The sequence below is a fragment of the Acartia tonsa genome, chromosome 13, assembly GCF_053477335.1.
Source record: "Acartia tonsa isolate MP-2025a chromosome 13, ASM5347733v1, whole genome shotgun sequence".
In the NCBI taxonomy this organism is placed as follows: domain Eukaryota; kingdom Metazoa; phylum Arthropoda; class Copepoda; order Calanoida; family Acartiidae; genus Acartia; species Acartia tonsa.
In genome coordinates, this window is record NC_137272.1 from 25,914,598 (window position 1) to 25,938,223 (window position 23,626).

Consider the following 23,626-nt stretch of genomic DNA (forward strand, 5'->3'; position numbering starts at 1 on the left):
CAAAATGAAACTTACCTGTCAAGTATATGCTGGAGTGTAGAAATGGAGGATTTTAAATCACCCGCCAAATACTTAGCCTAAACCATTCATATTTACTCGTACTGCTGCTATGCCAGATGAATGATATAAATTGTAAATGTATATGGACGTCTTGGTAAAAAAAAACAGTATTAAATGCAAAGTTAGGTCTTCTAGAAAAGTTCGTGCAATAGCATGTTGGTTGTGTACTAAAGATGGAATATACTACAATTCTACATGCTATAGTCTCTGTATTCTGTTAAGTGTTTTTTCCATATACAATTTTGTGAGCTTATTGTTGCTGCGCTGATTATAATGAATCTTGAGGGATAAGACAATGGTCAATAAATTGTTATTAATTCAGCAATGGCGCTAAACACAGTTACCTTTTAAATAAACAAAAAGAGCTAACCGATACGGACGGGCGGACCGATCCTATTAATAGAAAAGCTTCGCTTTTAAAAATACCCAAAGTTTTATGCGTAATTTATAATTCTTGGTTACCATAATAATATCAAGTCCAATGTCCACTCCCTTCCTTCTAAGAACTGACATAACTGTCCTTGTTATGATCTTATTGCGCAGCTACTCTATAAGCTAGTTTGGAATCAAGGAAAGAAAACGAAGTAGCGGGTTTAGTCGTATTTTCACAGTAGTTTTTGATAAGTTATTTTGATCAGGTTAGGTAAATGTTAACGATTGCCCCGTAGGGTTAGAGCCCCCCGCTAGTGGCTAGAAATAGGAGAAAAGCTACTGTGAAAATACTACAAAACATTCTTATTTGTTTTCTTTGTATGATCCTTAGTTTCTGCTGCGCTACTTTTAATGAAAGTTAAATGTTTTTCCCGGTTAAGAGTTAATTTTGTCAAATTTGATCCTCTACAAATTGTGTACAGGGCTTAAAGGGATTAATAACTGGGATAATAAAAGATAGCGAAGTACAAAATATTCTCTGGAAGCAATGCAGCAGTACCCATGTCTAATAATTCCCAATAGTTAGGGGGGGGGGAGCATTTGGCATATTTTTTTTTTTTAATATTGTTTGTTGGGTGGGTTATCCCCCCTAATCACCCCCCCCCCCCACCTCATATAGAACTCTAGCAATTCGTTAGGCAGTTTAATGTATAATGAAAAAGACAGTTGTTGTTCCCCAAGTCCGTGAAATTGTAAAGCCCCAGGAATAAATTAATAATAGTGTACATCCAATTCCACATAAAAGTTTTAAAATGTCAAAATATTATTACGACAGCACAAACTGTCTCTTTCTCTTTTCCTAAACTTTTTAACATTAACATTAACTTTATTCATTTCCTAAATTTTATAAGGAGTGGGGGATATTGGGCTTCAAATTGAGCTGGTACTAAAAATTCAAATCGCATTATCTTATTCGTTGGCTCAAAACATTATGTTTCTTTTTATTGATTGGTTCTAAACTCTATTGTCTTAACTTTATAGTCATTAATTTAAATCTACAAAAGATAATTTTATAAATCTTTATTGACTTATCCCTTAGATCCCAGTTTTTTGCACTATACAAAAAAATATACTGTACATATAAATGTTGTAGGTATTTTTAAGCGGAAATAAAAAAACACCAGCCAAATTTGAGCAGACCAAAAATTAATTTAATTTTAACTCAGCTAATTTCAAGGATTTTTTACTCAAAGTTTAGGACACCAAAAGAATGACTAATTTAACTCAAAATTATCGCTAATATTTTATATACTTTGTATTGGTGTGGTAGGCGGCATACGGACAAGCCTTTTGCAGAGTATGCTATGCTTCGGCTTATCAAATCACACCCTAGCGCTAATCCCAGCTTATCACCATTCTTCCCAGCCCCCTCTGGGCATTGTCTACACATCAGAAGCAGCGGTCAAATTGGACACCACCGATAGTGGGAGGGGCGCTGCCCCTCTCACCCCCAAGTCCCCAGTAATCTACCCTTTTCCGGGAGATGTCTACCTTACCCCTTGCTGAAGCCTACCCCTCTACTGTCCACCGGAATGGGGCTCCGCCCCATCTCCCCGCACCCCTTTCTACCTAACCTATTTATCATCTATTGTGTATATAAATTAGTAACCCTATTATAAATGTATTCAGTTTAAAATATATCTCTTTAACAGTAACTACTTGTAGTTCTTTATTGATAGAATCCTTAAAGGCTAGAGGCTCTTTTGAATCGAACTCGCGTTGTAGGGTTGAAACGCTTCACCCTACCACATTGGAACCATTTCAGAATATGGTGAGATACTGACCAAATACTATTACTATGACATTGTTAATACAGATAAGAGTTTAATAGAGAAACTAAGGATAAATTAGCATTGACTTATCATATCTTCCCTGGTATCAAATTAAATAATTTCAATAAATAAATCAGGGAGGGGGGGGGCAATGGGCTGTTTATTACACTAGTCCCCAATGTTTTAATGTCGTTATCTTATTCGTTGGCTTAAACACATTAGGGACTTTTAAAGAATTTCGATTGGTTGATTCTTATAGTTGAGTAACCAGACGTTTCAACCAAAAGTTGTAATCTACTGAGTGGGTAATTTTGTGTATCATCATTGGGGATGTACATCGATTTTAACGGCCATTGTCTTATCCCTTCAGATCCTTGAAAAACCCGACTTGTTTTAACTTTGAATAAAAACTTCTGGAAATCATTCATTTATTTTTTTTATAGCAAAGCTACTCTATCCTTCCGTAAGTCATGAGATTTTCTCAACTACTATTGGACGTATATACCTATTTTTTGTGACCATATATTATAATCTATTTAAACTATGAGCTCTATCGAGATATGATTTAACTAGCTACTAGCTATTAGAAATGATACTTTTATATTTATGTGAACATTTACATGAATTTATATTCGCTAGCTATTCGTTTGCTTGAATATATTATTTTATTAAATCATTTTTGATCATTCCTGTTTTTTTTTTGCAAATTTAATAATAAAAGTTTCACAAATTTGATTGAGTTACATAAAATTAGATCAAAACAAAAACTGCAGATTTTGATTCTAAAAATTATCAAAGCATTCTTCATAAAACCGAGGATTTACAAAAACACAGAGCACTCAATATTGAAGGAAAATATTACAAAAATTCCTATGTAACTACAATATTACAATGGACGAGCTAAAACTTTTAGTTAAATAAAACATTACTCCTATTTTACTAGGTAATGATGAAGCTTTTAAAATTATATTATACAAAGAATTGTTAATCATTTTTACAAAGATAAAAAATCTGAATTGCTGAAAAAAACGTACTGACTGTCTGTTTCTGTTTCTGTTGTTGTTTCTATTTTAAACCTAATCGTCTCTAATTGGATAAAATCAGTTTTATATTAAAATAATCAGTAATATGAATGTTCCTTAGATAAAAGGTAGAGGGCATCCTTGAGTCCCGGGCAGGCCTTTGTTACTGGCTCCAGTATCAGCAGGCTTTTCTTTATGGCCAGTGGTGTTGATTGACCTGGACGAATAATATGTTTTTTAAAATTATTATTATTGCTTGATTACCTCATTAATTACCTCATACTTAAACGCCATGGTACAACAACCCAGGTTAACCAAGGGGAGCCAAATGTCTCCTTTTCTGTCCAAACACCCGGTAAGTAACACCCATCAGACAACCAACTTAAGGATGGGCAAATGTACATTTGAATAGACCAATTGTAAAATGTATACTGGCCTATCATTGGTAATTTGTATTGTATGATGTCATTTACTTATTAGCTGCTTCTCTAAGCTCACATATCAACAACATAATAGTGCAATTACTTAGTTTTTAAAAGGTGCGACAAAGATTTTTAAACAAAAATTTTCAAGATAAGGAAATAAAATCCTATATGTAGTAAAAAAGGAAAAATATTTGTATGCTATTGTTAATTTAGATTAAGATCTAGCTAACATTTTAGAGAATTCAAGCCAGCTATCTTAAATACGAGCCAAGAAAAAAAAGATAGACAAACAATTATAATTGAAACTTCGCTACAAAAAATGGCTACTTTATCTTCATTCAAAATTTGGTAGCATGTATTTTTAGGATAATAGACGTGTAATTATAGGGCATATTGTTTCTGGAATGAATAATCAAATATTTGTCTACCTTGATTAGCTGGAGAGTTGGGGGCGTAGAGAAGATACTCTTTAACCAACTTTACCACAAAGTCGGGGTTCATCTTTATAAGATACTCATAGCCAAATATGAGACCACGTACGGACTATAGAATAGAATAGACACTCTATATCTAGTAGCACTTCTCTCTGTCGCTCAAAGTTTTGGCGCGGATATCAAGCCCTTCTAAATGTGCTTGAGGTAGTATAATCCAAGATATATGAAAAATTACTCACAAAAAGTCTGTGAACAATGTTTTTAAAGTATTTTCACTTTAAGGAACTTGTTGAGCCCTTGTTTTGAAATAGTTTGAATGAGAGCGTGTTAGGGGTTAGATTGTTTGATTATTAATTTAAGTGATATTAGGTTAAATTTTATATTGGGTACTGGGTAGCCTCGCAGGGTTAGGGCATCGCAGGTAGAGGCTAAACACGGTTAGGGCCCCCTTCAATAATTAGTCATAGTGAAAAAAAACTACCCCGGCCCCAACCCCTTATATGCCATTCTAAAAAATAGAGTTGCAAGGTAAAATGTTCGACACGCATTTTAGGGAAAGCCCCGACTTTCTTTGCTTGCCAGCTATCTAAACCATAGAGTGTTCCTTGAAATGTGCGTCTACAGCATCATTAAGTAGCCCGATGACCTCCTCTCCAGGTTGACCGGAGAGACGGGCGTGCAGGGCACTCATATACAGAATCTCCGCCTTTTTTTAGAAACAACTTTTAGGTCGTGAGTTAGGGGAAATATTGTCTATCTATTGCTTTGTTTTGGTTTAAAATCAGATAAGGTTATACAATTTTTTCCTTTAACTTATAAATTTTGGCTGATAAATTATTAACAGGAAGGGAAAGGGACATTGGACTTTAAATAATACTGTCAATAAAGTTTATTATACCTTTTTGGGTTTATTATTGAACATTAATTTGAATAAAAGTTTAAAAGCCTACTTTTCAATATTTTTAATCCCAAGAAGATATTTTGGCTAAAAACTTGCTTTAATATTGTATAACATAAAAGAATATTTTTTTACAAAAGACACTAGTTGTTTTTCCCTTATTGCCAGCACCTCCATGAATCTCCTTCATGAAATCCAGCTGTTCTTTAGCTATGTCAAGCTGTTTGTCTTCCAACTGACATGCTATTATTCCACATAGTGCCTGAAATACAATCCTCATAAGATATATAATACCAATTCGTGTTGTTTCAATTGTGATTATATAAGTGTTTTTAGGACGTTTTAATAATATCCTTAATGTATTGCTACTTTACATCTAAACACAGTATGTAAGTTTTGTGTATTATAGATTTATTTACCTGTATTGAAGTTTCATCCAGTTTTGTTGCACTCTTAAAGTACCTCTGCGCATCCTAAAGTAAAGACAGTAGAGTAAAACACAAGAAGGGGAAGGGGTTTAATAATTGTATTTTCCTATCGCAATGAACTTGTGCCGACTCTCTATTTGGTCTTTAAAAATCAACCAATGATGTCGGAAATATTGACACAGCCAAGTAGCAGAAAACAATTTGCAAGCAGACGAAAAAGATCACTGGAAAAGGGTGGGGGGAGTAGATATTTTTATATATACACTATACTATGGATCTGCTCAAAAGACATTAAACAAAAGAAAAGACGACATCCTAACAAAATGGCGGGAAAAGATGTAAAAATCCTACATTAGGACAAAACTGTTTTTCCCCCTATATTTCTAACTTGTAACTTTTGGTGGGGTAAGTGGTTCAATTCTTATCACACGACGCCAATAGTTGAATAAAACCTGCTTCCATGATATAGATAGCATACAAACGGGTTTATATTTGAGGCTTAGTTGCGGCTGACGCACAGCTGCTGAGCCCTGAATTAAAAATATACACACCTTAACCCTACCACGAATAAGATTCTGATACCCGACTTCTGTCATAGCCTCAGAGGAGGTGGAGTCTATTGATGCAGCCTTCTCTGCAAACATCAGACTGACCGCCAGAATGTGAGTATCGCGTCCACAAATGCGGGCAAACAGCTGGGAATTGTGTAGGAATATGTACCCGTTTTTTGGCTCCGCTTTTTCTAAGAATTAAAATTGTTTTTGAATAGTTCTATATTTTTCTTTTTGGTTTTCAGCCTTATATTAATTAATTAAATTATATTATACTATTTATTAGCCTTCAAAAACACTGGTTTTCAGCCTTTTATCAATTAACATAACCATGTTTAAGCCCAACAAATGATTAACAAAAGCAAAATCATTATTTTTTTAGAGAAAAGATTGTTATTTTATACTATGTTGTTCTATAAATATGTTTTTCTTTATTTATTTATTCTGTATTAAAGGTAAATGCCAGAATGTTTTTTATAAATAGTGGTCTTCCCACAAAAGTACAAAAAATTTACAATTGCTGAAAGCAGTTGATAGTGCCTAATAAAATGACTATACAATACATATGCCCAATGATAGGTCAGTATACATTTTACCATAGGTCAATTACAACGTTTACTGGCCTGTCATTGGTCATTTGTGTTGTATGACGTCATTTTTTTTCCTTAGGCACTATCAACTGCTTTAAAAGAGCTGCTATTATCTATACTTTCATTTTATTGATGTTTTATTATGCGGAAGTGAATGTACACATGTGTGTATATTTGTATGTGATTAGAACTGAGTTTATCTAATTATATTTACATTCAGTTTTTATACACAAACATTAGAATAAACTAGGTTTCTCAGGAATATATCTACAACAGTTAAAAGGTTGAATCCATTTTTATAAAAGCAGAAATTTTATCTATGATTACAGTTTTGACCCTCTAAAAACGTAATGTATGATTCCATTTCCCCCCCTCTTGGTAATGATATCATCATGGCCAATATGATTTTTGATATCTACCATTCCATTTTGACCTCTTTTAGTGACGATATCACCAAGGCCGATATGATTTATGTAATGTACAATTCCACTTTTAAGAGAGACGAAACTGGAATGGTGGTTTACTCTTTTAACATCGACATAATTGAAATCATACACACTATTTCTAAATTATGTTGATAGTAAAAATGTATAAAATTTAATGTACAATTAAAAACTTTTTATGTAAAATTGTAAAAAAATTACTAGTATATACCATTACTATTATGTCGATTCAAATAAGGAAATCAATGATAATATATCTTAATAGTTATTTCTCGCATCGCATTATAAACAGCTTTCCGCGGATATAGAATGTAAGGCACGGGCTAAAAAAACTGGTTTTAATCTTATGATTGTACATTTTTATATTCGTAGAAAGCTGGATATAATACGATATTAGACATAGTTTTTTCGTATGGATGAGAACCGGTTCCTATCCACCGGATTCGAATAAATAAGAAAAAAATAATAAAAATTATTTCTAATTAGATATATCCTATTGTAAAAGGTAGCAAGGTTTTTTTGTCTGAAGCTTAAGATTTCATTAATTACTGAACCGACAGAGTTCTACATTATGCGAAAGTCTCACATAGGTCCCGGGATAGTTTTAGGCTATTTTCTGGTTCCCTACCATTTGATGCTAGGGGCGCAGCCACTAGTCCATAGTACAAAGTAGTACAATGTCTATCTGTCTGTCTGTCTGCCCTCTTGTCTGAAGCTTAAGATCTCCATAGCCAATGAACAGATTGGACTCTATTTTCAGAGAATTTAGTTACTGCTCCTGCGATGGTTATAAGCTATTTCCTTGGGAGGGGGGGGGGGAAACCTACCCCCCCCCCCCCAATAAAAAAACCTACACAAATAATTTTATTTGAAATCAAAACAGATTTCGCAAACAACTAGACCAATACTTGCACAATTTGAGGGAAGTTGGTTAATGGTCGAAGGAAGGTTTTAAATTTCGTTTACAAACAATTTAAAAAGTCACCATAGAATTAATTCTTATCTACATATTACTACATCTCTGAGTAATTTTCCTATTCTTACTCTTTTTATTTTTTATGTGTTATTAGGTTTTATCTATTTATAATACACATAATTCTTTTTTTTATTGTGATTCAAGATACAATAAAACAGTTTTAGAATTGTAGAATAGATATAAGTATAAGGATAAACTAATATAAAAGTAACAAGATGTCTGGATCTATCAACCGCTGAACCGATATGTAGCTTTTCCTGGGTCCAGGGAAGCTTTTGAAGCTATTTTTTGTAGGAATCTGGCACCCTCCGATGAGAAATCGCCCTTAGAAAAAAGACTTTCAAAATTTTTTTCTTTCTTTTCCATTTATTATAAAATTTAAATTAGGGGAGGGGTATGACTATTTGCCCCCACCTCAAGTGCCCCTAAAGGCCTCTAGGGGGTGCATTCGCTAGTAGATAATATATATCTACCTAATAATATATTTTAAATTGTAAGCTGGATCCCATGTTATTTTTTTCCTTGCTTCCTGTCTGTAGTGAGATAAAATGCTAGATATGGATAGACAATTGAGAAATACACAGCAAGATAAATAGAAAAATTGATGGAAAATAAAAATAAATTGATAGATAGATATATATTTGGTTACACATAATTCTCCATAATATTATCTCTACTGTAGACTTGCTTCCTCTGTGATTATCTTTCTTTTAGTTGTCTGTTAGATAGATATATCCAAAGCTAGATAAATAGATAGCAAAGATAGATGGATAGAAAATAGATAGATATATATAGTCATACCTAATTCTCCATAGTATTTTCTCAATTGTAGACTTGCTTCCTCTGTGATTCCCTTCCTACAGGTTGTTTGCACCACTTTGAACTTCAACCCATCTATATTGGTTGGCTCCACACTCAGTATTCTTAAAATAACACATTTTCCAATATGGCTTTGAAACCGGTTGATATCCGTTGGATTAGAATCGGTTCTGAGCCAAAGTGAAAAATTATGTATTGTATTATAATAAAGACCATTTTTCACGAGAGATGAAATAAAATTCACAATACTAATACCAGTTTGATTGGCTCTGGTCTTTGGCCCCTGAGGGCCAACGCAACTGGAATTAAGAATTAAACAAGAAAAATACAAAACAATATATTCTAAATTAGATTATTAAAATTCCAACAAATTGTGTATCTAAAAAAATCCACCAAGATTGCTACTGCAGTTATTTTAGATGCTTGCCAATAATTTCTGGGAAAATTATAATTTTTTTCCAGCTAAATATTAATATTTTGGTTTACTTTAAGGTGAGTAATAATTTCTTTCGTCTACACTTTGTGTTAAAACCAATTAGTTAGACCCCCATTATCCACTTCAGGTGTGAAATCTTGCATTGCTCAGGTACCTTATTCAAAGCTCCTTTGATCAGGGACTAGGGAATGTGATTCAGACAAACAATTCTAAGTGAAAAGTTACCCCACAACCCTCTTCTCCCGTTTCTCCATTTCTTACCCACATCCCTTCAGCTACTTAAAAAAAACAGGTTTTACGCCAACTCTACACCAACAAAATATATAGTTTTGGTAATTTCTAATGTAATTAATTGGCTGAATCACAGCCCCTGCCTTTTTTAACTTACCTATTTGCAGTATCCTCTGCTTGATCCCAATCTTGAAGGCTTAGTTGGACCTTAAATATTTGAAAAATAATTAAATTTTTACTTCAAGATTTGGAAAATTGTTGACGAAAAGCCATTGGTGAAATAATTTGTATCTTTGCAAAAGTTTAATTGTCTCAATACACTAATCTTGAAGAACTAATTCAAATTTTTTATTTGAAGCAAAGCTACTATATAATTAAATTTGTCTATATGTCATTTAGTATATACGTTAATGTTTAATACTATTGGTAAAATGTCACTTTTACGGCTGCTATTTCATGGTAAAAATTAACCAAAGAGTATCCAGAATATATATTTTGGATGAATCGTCGGTCTGATTGTCATGTCCAGGGACTAGGGAATGCTATTCTGACAAACAATTCTATTAAAATGTGAATAAAATATCCATCTCATTTTTTAGACCACTGAACATCTGCTTTATAACATCACTCTTCCTGTTTGTCCATCCATATTTTTTTGTGATATACTACCTATGGATGTTGTTATCCAGATTAAGCTATAGAAATTAAGAAAGAATTTTAATGAATATAATAGATTTGAAATCTGCATAAAATTTTAAGGATTTTTTTATAAAATTCGTTTTTTTATATAATTCATTATTTAAAAGCGCAAATCCAATTGAAGTTAATAAATTTTGACCAATAGGATAGGTGGATTGGAAACTACCTGCGCTCTAATTGGTTGAGTGATGTACGTCACTTAAGCTTCTCCAATCAGGGCGCAGATAGTTTTCAATCCACCAATCACAGATGTCAAAATTATTTAACTTAATTTGTATTTGCGCTTATAGATAAAGAATTATACAAAAAACGAATTTTATAAAAATTCCTTAAAATTTTATGCAGATTTCAAATCTATTATATTCATTAAAATTCTTTCCAATTTTTATAGCTTAATCCAGATATTTTACCTTCATTTTTTCAACAAGAGGGGGTAGAAAGTTTTGATAAACCACAATCAGTTGATTCAACATTTCAATACTTTCATTATATTGTCCACATAACTCATAGAATTTAGCCTGAAATTAATAATTCATTTTTAAAGAATTGTATCAGTAAATCAATCTACCAATCAAGTCACCAATGTTTTTTTAAGGGTGATAAAAGGCACTAAAACAAAAAACACACAATTATTTTGAAAAATCAATACTCTGACAAAGACATGTATAGTAAGGATTTTAGAAAATTAAAGATTACGTTTTGAATTTTGCATATAGTTTTACCTTTATCTCAAGTGGTAAATATCTTTTTCTAAATTTAAAATGTTACCTTCCCCATCAAAGCTTCTATATTCCTGTTGTTAGCCGCTAGTACATCATCGAAGTATTGTAAAGCATTTTTACTCCTGGATTCCCGCATTTGAACTATTTCAAGCCATCCCTAAATATGGTTAACTTTAAATTTTACACACAGGGAATTTTACCAGGTAGAAAGGCAACAGTCCCCAATAATTTAACAACTCTAGAGGCTTTTATTAAACTTTGATTTGTTCATTAAGTTCAGTATCCAAACGTCTAAACCACTAAATGTAATCTACAGATAGGTTAATTTTGTGCCTCATCATTGGTTATGTACGTCAATTTATTTCCCATTGTTGTATCCCTTTAGATCCCTGGAGTTTTACTAACTGCACTCAAGACTCGATCCCAGCAGAGAGACCTAACCACTACAAATGGTTTAAACTTTTTGTCACATCAATTTGCCTATCCATGCACATTATTTACCTTCAGAAGTTGACCATCTGTAGATTGAGGGTTCATTTTAACCATTCTAGAAAAATATACTTATATATAAAATCAGTCATGTGTTAGAGTTATAATTTAGAATAATTATGAGAAAATGATTATATCGTATTTGATAATTATGACGTTTGCTTGTATGATTTTCAAGCAAAGTTCTGTTTGAGCTCTGACACGCATCCTCTCCTTTATTTTTAAAATTTTTAAAAATAAGCGTGGAGGGTGAATTTTCCTGTATGCCTAAACCTTGTGGGGCCTAACAGGGAGGCCCTATACAAGTGAATCCATGACCCTCCAGGTATACCAAGTACCCAATATAGCTTTACCTAACCTGACCTAAAGCATCATTGATACAAACCTATTTTAAATTTATTCAAAAATAAAGAGGAGAGGCTTCAGCGCTTAACAGGGTACTTTGTGGAAGCAGCTTATAGTGTCTAATAAAATGACGTCATACAATACAAATGACCAATGATAGGCCAGCATGCATTGTTAAATGGTAAAATGTATATAGGCCTACCAATGGTTATTTGTATTGTATGCCGTCATTTTTATAAGGCACTATAAGCTGTTTGTACTTTTTGTAAAAGCGCCAGAGAACTATTTTGTCATATACTATTCAGTGGCGTGCGAAGCACTTTGTCTAGGGGGGGGCATTTTGAAGATTTTGTAAAATTTTGCCCCCCCCCTAAATCAAAGTGCCCCGGGGGGGCACTTTGCTTTAGGGGGGGGCATTTTGATTATATATACTAATTTTAAATAAGGGCGTTTTAAGGGGTGGGATTATTTGATTATGGGCCTTCTAGTCCTTATCCCTTCTTCCCCATCCCTATTTCCCATTTATATCCCCTATCTCTTCCCCCCCATCTCTTCTTCCCCATCTTTTTCCCCACCCTGCAATGACCGAAGGGAAGGGAGGTAGAAAGCATCTTCGAAAAAAAAGTACAGAAGATAATTTAACCTTCCCCCCCCCCCCCCACCACAAAACATTTTTTATGGGTGGAAGGAGATTTTATAAAATCTCAGCAGGAAGGATGAATAACCCCATTAAAAAAAAATTTGGGGGGGGGAGATAAAAACACTCATTTGGAAATAATTTACCAAAAATTAACCTAATATGTAAAACTGGTTTTAAATATTTCTTTATTGTTAACAACAAGGATGACAACATCTTTAAGTAGCAAAGCACAGAAAAGCATTAATAAGAATACAGACAAGTAGATTTAAGAGCATCTGTTGAAATAAATATATATTTTAGGTAGAAAAAGTCACAAATCCTTTTTCCTGTATGTTGTGTGATGACAGTCAAAGTAAATTACATACTGGATGCTCGAAACAGCAAGAATTTTTTTTTTAAATATTATAATCCACAAAGAAATTTATCGTACCATAAAAACCAAAGATATAAAGAACTATGTAAAAAATAAAAAAAAATACTTGTCCTTTCATCTACAGATATAAAAATCTCTTAGAAATATGGAAAACTGTGGGGTATAGTCTCTTTTGTGGCAACGCCTCTTAAGGGGCATTTCGACGTATTTTCATAGTAGCTTTCAATAGGTTATTCTAGGTTAAGTTAGGTCAGGTGATTTCCCCGCAGGGTTAGGCAATTGGCCCCGCAGGAGCTATAAATAGGGGAAAAGCTACTGTGAAAATACGACAAAATGCACCTTAAGAAGCAATGTCAGAAAAGGGACTATACCTGAAATTTAAAAGATACAAAAATAGCAAAAAACGTCCTGAAAAGCAGTTTTAGCCTTCTATCTTTAATTGCAGTTAAAAAATCACATTTCCCTCTTTGCATTACGTACTGACAGCCATAGTAAATTATAGAGAAGCTAAAAAGTCATATCAACATATCCTACCCTCTTTACATGGCACTTTAAAACTCTGTTAATTTTTCATTAAGTGGTGTTTCCAAGGATTTATAAGGGCAGTGCGTGAAGGGCACCTACAAATATTTACTCCCCCTTTGAACTAAAATCAATTAAAGACAACAAGAGTGGCGTATTTTATCAAGTTAGGAATATAGAGTGTAGTTAGTTTTAAGGGTTTTTAATGAAAATTGCCATAAAAAAAAACATGTCTTTTTGTAAGGGTATGTACACAAAAAATGATAAACTTATCCTAAAAATAATATGACATCATATATAGTTATTCATTTAGACAGACATACAGTGTTGAGAAAAAGGCTTAGATAAATTTCAACGCTGTTTCTTTTTTATATAAAATAACTTTTTGATTAAATATTTGTTGTTTTTATAGTTTTTATAGAAATAAAAACAAAATATACAAAGTGATAAAAAGCAGAAACCATTTGGAAGTGCGCGAAGCGCAAGTTTTTTTCTTCAAATATGCAGGGAGGGAGAGATTTTTGGGCTATTTATTACACTAGTCCCCAATATTTCATATAAAATTTTCTTATTCGTTGGCTCAACAACTTTGGGGACTTTAATGGAATTTTGATTGGTTGGTTAATTAAGTCGAGTTTCCATACATTTCATCCACTAATTGTAATCTATATGAGGGGTAATTTTGTGTATCATCATTGGGGATGTACAAAATTTCTTTGGTAAAAAGTTTATATTATACAAAATAAAATACTTCCTATTACCTGGTTTGTTATGTTTAGTGAAAAAAGATTATATCCTAATTTCTAAACTAATTAAAAAATTTGGTAAGGTTAAATGAATAGTAACTGTCTGTTTGGCGCGGAGCGCCAAAAATTTTTTTGTTGTTGAGTATTTCTTGATCTTTTTTTTGGAAACTGGGATAGTTTTGCTTTTTGTAGGGTAGGGGGCAAAAAGGGGCATTTTTGTTGACCAGGGGGGGGCAAAATGGGGCATTTTTCAACATTTAGGGGGGGGGGGGGGGCAGGGGGGGGGGCGGTGGCTAGGGGGGGGCAGGCGGGGCGTTTTGGTCGCTAGGGGGGGGCGATTGCCCCAAATGCCCCCTTCGGTTCGCACGCCACTGATACTATTAATCTGTGTATACCTGTCAATGTATTCCTTAGCTTTGTCTGGTTTCTCAAGGTACAGTAGAAATAAACCTAGCAAAATATGAATTTGAGCATTTGAGAAACTTAAAAAAAAGGTAGCATGCTACGTTGTTCGATATCTCAAATGGTAGCTTATGAATTACCACCTATTTTTTGGCGATAAACGTTGGAAAATCGCCCTTTCAAGCAAAAGGTAGCTTGCGAGTTCGCCATCGATATCGTAACAGAGTAGCATAATGCTGCTCTCTATTCGGTTCTTTCTAAAGTATATATTAAAGCCTCTCAGCTCTTATTTCTCACTTCTTCTATTTTTATCCTCTCTCACTTTATCGACAAAAAATTAGGTGTTAATTCATGGCGAATGAGTTTCGAGTTAGCATAGGACTCAAGTTTTGAATCGGGAGGGGGGGAATAATCTTATAGACTTTAAACTGAATAATCACCATGAAAAAATCTTTCTGGTATATGATTAATATAATAAAAGGTTTAATATTACCAAATAGATAAGATATAACTTTTAATAAATCTGTTATATTTTCAATATTATGATAATAAGAATCAATCATTTTAATTATCAATCTATCTATCTACAGACCTGCAAAATAAAGAGCCTGATCATCAGCTAACTTTCTGGCCTCCTTTAGCCTGTTATCTAATGCCACTACAGCCTCTCTGTGGTATTTAAGAATTATCATACTATTATCTTAACAAAATATTAGCTTTTTTAGTAGCGTTGATACTCTATTATTCACTCTGTCTGTCCATCAATCAGTCAATACGTAACACTTTGGGGGAAATGTGATTTTCTCAGCTACAATTGAAGATGGACAGCTGAAATCTAGGGAGAGGGATGGTTAGGGGGGTGTGTTGACCCTACACTTTCCATTTCAGTTCCAAAAAGAAAAGCCACATTGGTGAAGAGTAAGTGAGACAAACAAACAGACAGATGACATCCCATTTTTTCTATATAAGGATATTCTCAAATACATGCGGCAAAGCAAATTTTATTTCCTAGAGAATTTCTGTAATCATACAAACAGTCAGCTGGAAAAGTGACTTACAATAATGAATATATTATTACTTAAACATTGGATATATTATTACATAAATATTAGATATATTATTACTTCAACATTGGATATATTATTACTTAATATTGGATATATTATTACTTAAATATTAGATATATTATTACTTCAACATTGGATATATTATTACTTAATATTGGATATATTATTACTTAAATATTAGATATATTATTACTTCAACATTGGATATATTATTACTTAATATTGGATATATTATTACTTAGATCTTATACCAGATTTCCATGTTCTCTAATAAAGTGAAACTTACAGAGGGATAAAATAACACTATCCCCCATCCACCTCCTTTTACCCATTTCCCTCCCCTCCTACTGGATGAACTAACTGACCAATAAATAAGTTCCATGTTAGCAACCTAAATTTACAATAATTTTTCCCCACGTATCCATTCTTACAGATTAGCTTCTTAAATTAAAAAGTATGAAGATTCCCTGTCAACTGGCTGACATTTCTTGTGGGCTGTTATCAGTGCAAGTATGGCACCTAGCTCTATCTGAAAACAAATTTATTTTATTTTAGCGAAGCTACTCTGTAATTCAAAGTGTCTTTCCGTCTTACGGGAGTGGGAGGGGAAGGGGTAGGGGTCAAACATACAATATCAAACATTTTGTAAAAAGATTCTTTTTTTTAAATAGGGGTTTAATAAAAAAAACTGAAACATATCCGTCCTGTGGTTTCTAAGATCTTTTACGGCAATTAATCAGATGTAAGGATTTGACAATCTAATTAAAGAAAAGCTATGCTACTTATAAATATTGAGTGGTTTTAGTATTAATAATTTACAAATGGATATATAATACGTGGATATTGTGACAGGGATATTTTTGTCGTCAATTTAGGTTGCTAATATAGTCCTTAGATGTTGGTCAATACATTCCTCCATAGTTTCAGGGGAGGGGATGGGGGTACTATTATATTATTTTGCTGGAAGAAACATTTTATCAGGGTGTGCGAGAATCTCTCACTATATCCAGTTATTCTATATCCATTACTAGCGGCTACGCCCATAGAGGCCTCTAGGGGCACTTGTGGAGGGGGGAGAATTTTATAACCCAATTTCTTATTTTAGATTTTTAAAAAAAAGTTAAAAAAAAGATTTTTTGGGAGGTGGAAATTTATTTTTTTTGTGGGGGGTTGGGGGTGTCCCACCCCCCCCAAAAAATACTTATAAACCTTCCTGGGACCTATGAGAAGCTACCCTGTAAAGGAAAGCCCGATCGGTTCAGCGGTTACGGAGATCCTTCGGTACACACAAACAGACAAACATTATGTTACTTTTAGTATAAGGATTTTACCTCAGAGTATGATCTTAGCGGATCCAATTCTCGAATTCCCTCTTGAACTTGACCTAATATTTAAAAAAATATAATATCATAACTATCAAGGAGGGAGGGGACACTAGTCCCCAAAGTTTAATAAAAGTTTTCTTATTTGATTGCTTTACAACTTTAGGGACTTTTATGAAATTTTGATTGGTTGGTTTATGAGGTTGGGTTTCCAAAATTTTCAACCACTATTTGTAATGGGTAAGTTTGTTTATAATTGTTGTTTGGGGAAGTATGCCAATTTTATCGACTATTGTCTTATCCCTTTAGATCCATGAAAATTGTCAAAGTGTCAATTTATCTTATAAAATTTATTAAAACCAGGGACTGTGTAGAATATTTTTCGGGTCATGTGAAGAAAACGTCATATTTTCACAGTAGCTTTTCTCCTATTTCTATCCCCTGCGCGGGGCTCTAACCCTGCGGGGCTAATTGCCTAACCCTGTGGGGTAATCAACTAACCTAACCTAACATAAAACAACCTTTTAAAAGCTACTGTGAAAATACGACGAAACCCGCAACTTCATTTCCTTCACACGACCATGTTTTTCTGATAGCAATTTAGTTTGGGTTTTAAACCTTCGTTAGGACTATATGAAGCTTCACGGTAAATAAGAATCAAAACGGTCCAGTGGTTAGCGGGATTTTAATTTAATTTGACAGGTAACATTTATGGGAATAACATAAAAAAATGATTACCTTCTAACACAAGTCCCATTCCATAGAAAAACTTGAATGACGGATTTCCACTAAAATTTAAACAAGACATATTAGACATTCAGTTTTTATGAATTTATAAAAAATCTAAATTATCTTTTATAAAAAGTGAGCACTTTCCAGGTATTTTGAGGGATAAAATTTAAATTTTTTTCTTGTGAACGTCATAGGTGGAGAGGAAGGGTCCCCCCCCCTGCCCCCCTGTTTTAGGGTTCAATAGGAAACCTCCTCTGAAACCCCCAAAAATGTTTGCCTCTTTGCACATTGGTTTGATACCCATAATCAGATAAATTTACAATATTTCACAAAAAAAAAAAATAATTTAGTGGGCGCTACCGACCCCTAGGTAAAAAAATTGGGGGGAGGGGAGAGTTTTAATGTTTTTTTGTTTATTTTATTTGTTAAGCTTCTCTTTCATAAATGTTGTCATCCTTATTTTTCTATAAAATTTTATCTTAGTAAAATAAGAATTATAATTTAAAAGTTTAATTTAAAGCTTGATAAGTCAGATAATTTATAATTTACAAGATTACATTCAAATACAATTCTTAAAATATAATTATAGAATAAACTTATTCGGCGTTATCCTCTTGTAGGTGTAGGATGGGGGGATGGGGGGGGGGGGAGTGGTAAACCCACTGCTCTAGAGCATAAACCTAAGTAAGTAAGTCAAACTAAGAAAAATTAATTATATCCCCCCTACTTCTTTACACCCCCCCCAAATAAAAATTGTGAGGGTGCCCTTGATTAATAATCACACTTTAATTAACTTTTAATAGAATCAAGATATCTCACTTATTTACTCTCTTCACCACTATCTCCCCCTCTCTATGTCTCTCTCTCCCTCTCTCTATCTATCTCTCTTTCTCTCTCTCTCTCTCTCTCTCTCTCTCTCTCTCTCTCTCTCTCTCTCTCTTTCTCTCTCTCTCTCATACTTTCTCTATCTAATTACCTATCTATCTGTATATTTGAACCTCTAGATACCCTGTAAAGCTGCCATCTGCAAGGCATGATATAGCCTCTCTATCTATCTATTTATCTATATATCTATCTATATGTGTACCTGAATCTCTTTATCCCCTGTACAGCTGCCATCTGCATGGCATGGTATTTTTCTCATCTATCTATCTGTATGTTTGAACCTCTTGATACCCTGTACAGCTGCCATCTGCATGGCATGGTATTTTTCTCATCTATCTACCTGTATACCTGAACCTCTAGATACTCTATAAAGCTGCCATCTGCATGGCATGGTATTTTTCTTATCTATCTATCTGTATACCTGAACCTCTTGATACCCTGTACAGCTGCAATCTGCATGGCTTAGCATTGTCGCTTTATCTATCTATCTATCTGTATACCTGAATCTCTTTATCCCCTGTACAGCTGCCATCTGCATGGCATGGTATTTTTCTCATCTATCTATCTGTATGTTTGAACCTCTTGATACCCTATACAGCTGCAATCTGCATGGCTTAGTATTGTCGCTTTATCTATCTATCTATCTGTATACCTGAATCTCTTTATCCCCTGTACAGCTGCCATCTGCATGGCATGGTATTTTTCTTATCTATCTATCTGTATACCTGAACCTCTTGATACCCTGTACAGCTGCAATCTACATGGCTTGGTATTGTCTCTCTATCTATCTATCTATCTATCTGTGTACCTGAATTATCTATCTGTGTACCTGAATCTCTTTATCCCCTGTACAGCTGCCATCTGCATGGCATGGTATTGCCTCTCCCGACAGTAATAATGAATTTTAGCCTAAATATAAAAATAGTATTCCCTTTTTAGGATAAGTTGGGGGTGGGCGTGGTAAAGGAAAGAATACCTACACACAAAAACAGTATTCCTCCTTAAAGAGCAGGTTAGGTTAGCTTATATTCGTTACTTTGTATCCCCCCCCGCAGTGTTAGGGCACTGTAGGTATAGGTTAGGCATAGTAAAAAGACACCACCCCCCCCGCCCCACCCCCTTAGTTGTGCATTAACTTGTTCGAAAATAACGGACCGAGTAACAGAGAAACGTACACAGGTTACTGTTAACAGTAACTTTGATATTTAAAATTTGATCATACTTACTCTAACTATAATGTCTGCTTCCATTTTTTTCTGAAAAAAATGTTCAACAAATAAGCATTATTAGGTTAGCGTTATTTGGGTTCTAGTTTAGTTCGGATATTTAATAATTGTTAGTTTTCGTAATGGGATATACAACAAAGATGACAATATCCATAAAAGAGAAGCTAAACAAATCAGACAAACGAATTTAATTAAGTATAGAGTAGCAACGCATTTAATGTTCATTATTATATGTAAATTTACTATAAATACGGACATGATTGCATTTAAAGACATTATCATACAGAAGCTTCGCTCACAACATAGTACAAAATCGTCATTGGAATCATTATTTTAATAATTAATTGAATATAAATATTGTATAAAAATATATTGTAATAGTTATTTCTCGCATCGTATTATAAACGACTTTCCGCGGATATAGAATGTACAATTATAAATTGTTTCTCGTATTCATTCGAATCCGGTGGATAGGAACCGGTTCTCAACCATACGAATAAACTATGTCTAGCATCGTATTATATCCAGCTTTCTACGAATATAAAAATGTACAATCAAAAGATTAAAACCAGTTTTTTTTAGCACGTGCCTTCGGCACCTCGGGGCTAAAAAAACTGGTTTTAATCTTATAATTGTACATTCTATATCCGCGGAAAGCGGTTTATAATACGATGCGAGAAATAACTATTAAACATGTCTAAATTAACAATCAGACAAACGGACCGAACCTAATTATATTATAGGACTTTTTTCCTAAAAAAAATATTCCATTAACAAAAAATAACACTGTATGACACTTTACTATACTTTATTTTTGTAGATGCATTTTATTGAACTGGACATTGGAAACCATTAAACCACTTCACTATAACAAAGTTTGTATTACAAATTCTAAAATATACTAAATTATATTTGAGAAAGCCAAATATTTTGGTTTGTTATTATAAACAAAAATGTCAGGTAGTTTAAACTTTTGCAGTGTATCAATGGTTTAGCAAGGGAAAGCCAATATGATATTTTTAATTTGCTTTGACTTTCCTATTTTTATAGCGGCGATATTCTATAAATAGGGTCCTACCGTCCGACCGACTGCTTTAAAACTTTAATTTACACTAGCGGTTGTGAGCCTAGCATCTAGGGGCTCAGTATTTGGAAGTACATTGAGGGGGCTGAACTTCTTATAGCCTAAAACCATCCTGGGACATTTTTCATGGTCATAAAATGACAAACTCAATCGTTTCAGTTGTAATGAAATCGTAAGCTTAAGACAAAAAAAACTACTATTTTATAAGTTTACTAGATAGATAAATAGATATTATTTTAATGGATTTTTAAAAACAAATCAGATGAAGTTTTTCAAATATTTTAATTCTAATATTATATAGTTTATATTTTTACCGCTATGTGACTCTTATTATAGATCATAAATCTACAATTAGTGTTTATATCTAATTTTTAAAGTAATTACCGTGCATTCTAATAATATTTTGTTCTATTAAAACTTGACCAATTTTTTTTATTATCGATAACAAAAATAAATATTAAGTCACTTTTACTTTTATATATGTTACATTAATATAAATAATATACTTAATTAATTCCATCTATGTATATTTGAACATTTCATTTTAGATTTCTTAAGGCTATATGGTCATTAATACAGGGCTAACTTTGACAGGGCATCATTTTCCCAGGGGTAGAAAGGGGTCAGATTGGATGTTTTTGTGAAATACATTATATTTTATTATATCTTTTTCCCGAGCGAAGCTACTCATTCATTAAGGTTAATACGACTGTCTTTTCAACAACCAATAGCAAAATTTAAAGTAAAAAATATGTTTAGAATTAATTAAAATAGGGAAAAATTACGAAAAAATGAGAAAGGAGGTTAATAGTTATTTCATCATCGTATTATAAACCGCTTTCCGCGGATATAGAATGTACAATTTTAAGATTAAAACTAGTTTTTTTAGCCCCGAGTTGCCTAAGGCACGGGCTAAAAAAACTGGTTTTAATCTTATGATTGTACATTTCTTTATTCATAGAAAACTGGATATAATACGATGGTAGACATAATTTTTTCGTATGGATGAGAACCGGTTCCTATCCACCGGATTCGAATTAATACGAGAAAAACATCTTACTCACTTTAAATTTGGTCATTTTAATTTCCGAATGTGTACACAGTTTCCTAAGTGTTTCCTCATCCAAAAAAAATTTTGTTTTGAAAGTTTAGAAGTTTGAAGCTTTTTAAGCTAGTAGTAAATATTAAGATACGATGAGGAAACCCCCAAGGAAACTGTGTACGCATTCGGAAATTGAAATTGAAATTACCTTAAATCTTGTTCAAAATTATCAATTCGAGTTTGAGAATTTAGAACAAAATGCTTGTATGATAGTGAGAAACGCTAGTTATGTAGTAGCTGCACTACTAAGAGTATTACAAAAACTTTTGAGAGGTCTAATATGGATATAATATATATTGATAATGACACTTGAATATGTTTATTAGATGTTATTAAAACAAGGATGACAACATCCATAAGTAGCGAAGCACAAATATAAAATCATAGATGGTAAATTTAATATGTACAAGTAGATTTGAAGTGTATTTATTAATTGATTTATTGGAGAAAATAAACACAAAACCCTGTTTTATTTTGTATAATGATGACGGTCAAAGTAAATTACATAAAAGATGCTCATATCAATGGGAAAAATTATTTTGATACTGATATCCCAAAAAAGTTTTAAAATTGGACCAAAAACACCAAAGATATGGGGGAAAATGTAAAAAATATAAAAATAGCCAAAAACCTGCAAAAAGGAAGTCTGACCGTCATGGTTGTTTTCTTTCAACAACAGGAAATTTAATTTTGATATGTATAACTGAAAAAATTTTGGAAATCGTACCATAAACACCAAAGATATGGAGAAAAATGTGAAAAATACAAAAATAGCCTAAAACCTACTGAAAGGCAGTCTGACCGTCATAGTTGTTTTCTTTAAAGGACAGAAAATTTAATTTTAATATCTAAAACTAAAAAAATTTTGAAAGTCTGACCATAAACACTGAAGATATGGAGAAAAATGTGAAAAATACAAAAATAGCCTAAAACCTGCTAAAAAGCGGTCCTACCGCCATCAATGTTTTATACTTAATTGTGCTCCTTAATAATGGAAATGTTGTAAAAAAATTTCAGCATTCTATCTTTTATAGGAGCTGATTAAATCCCATTTCCCCCATAGCGTTACGGACTGACGGACGGACAAAGTGAATAATAGAGTAGCTTCGCTAATAAAAAATGTTCAATGAAAATCTGGTTTAAAAAGCATAGTTTAACATAGTACAATAAACAGTTATATATAGGATACCAAAGGAAAAAAGAATAAGAGGTCTAACACTCACCCCCATTTCATTGTAAAATATTACATCCCCATCTTGAAAAAATAAAAACGAAAAGTACTTTAGATCGCCCGGCTATTTGCAAATTAATTATATCCTATTATGTTGCAAAGTGGTGGAATAACAAGTAAATTCAACATAGTAATAGGGGAAAATAGGCCTCTATGCCAACTGCATATTTCTTTCTTTACCTTGATTCATCTCTTTTAAATTTTTTTCATTGAAAGGGTATTATAAAAATAATGTGGATAAATACACAAAGTAAAAGAGCACAAAATGTATGTAATATAACATCAAACAAGAAAGACAACATCCATAAAAGTAAAGCTCTGAAAAGGTATGATAGACTAGCATTATTTCTTGTAGAGTGTCAGGACTAAATATACAAAATATAAATATATAAGGTTTTGACAAATTTATACGTATATTTGTTGCAAAACTTCTTAAATACAGAATACTGTTTAAGGACTTACTGTTATTTTTAGAACTTGGATATAGAGATGCTTCGCTTATAATATTGTACCTTATTGTAA

The 23,626-nt window shown here is 32.9% G+C and overlaps 1 protein-coding gene across 1 annotated transcript in view; it reads right to left on the reverse strand.

Annotated features, from left to right (window-relative positions):
* Positions 1-19,713, reverse strand: part of LOC145335223 (tetratricopeptide repeat protein 21B-like) — a 63,110-nt gene extending 43,397 nt beyond the window's left edge. The window contains exons 1-19 of the mRNA XM_080180958.1: positions 19,688-19,713; positions 19,291-19,370; positions 17,583-17,632; positions 16,854-16,906; positions 15,994-16,051; positions 15,048-15,128; positions 14,449-14,503; positions 11,440-11,485; positions 10,985-11,095; positions 10,627-10,734; positions 9,675-9,724; positions 8,833-8,954; positions 6,023-6,213; positions 5,463-5,516; positions 5,200-5,305; positions 4,738-4,850; positions 4,140-4,254; positions 3,402-3,503; positions 16-76 (exon numbers count right to left, since the gene is read on the reverse strand). Coding sequence (XP_080037084.1) covers positions 16-76; positions 3,402-3,503; positions 4,140-4,254; positions 4,738-4,850; positions 5,200-5,305; positions 5,463-5,516; positions 6,023-6,213; positions 8,833-8,954; positions 9,675-9,724; positions 10,627-10,734; positions 10,985-11,095; positions 11,440-11,485; positions 14,449-14,503; positions 15,048-15,128; positions 15,994-16,051; positions 16,854-16,906; positions 17,583-17,632; positions 19,291-19,370; positions 19,688-19,711 — 1,580 coding nt within the window. The 5' untranslated portion in view covers positions 19,712-19,713. The remainder of the gene's footprint in view (positions 1-15; positions 77-3,401; positions 3,504-4,139; positions 4,255-4,737; positions 4,851-5,199; positions 5,306-5,462; positions 5,517-6,022; positions 6,214-8,832; positions 8,955-9,674; positions 9,725-10,626; positions 10,735-10,984; positions 11,096-11,439; positions 11,486-14,448; positions 14,504-15,047; positions 15,129-15,993; positions 16,052-16,853; positions 16,907-17,582; positions 17,633-19,290; positions 19,371-19,687) is intronic.
* Positions 19,714-23,626: the final 3,913 nt, after the last annotated feature.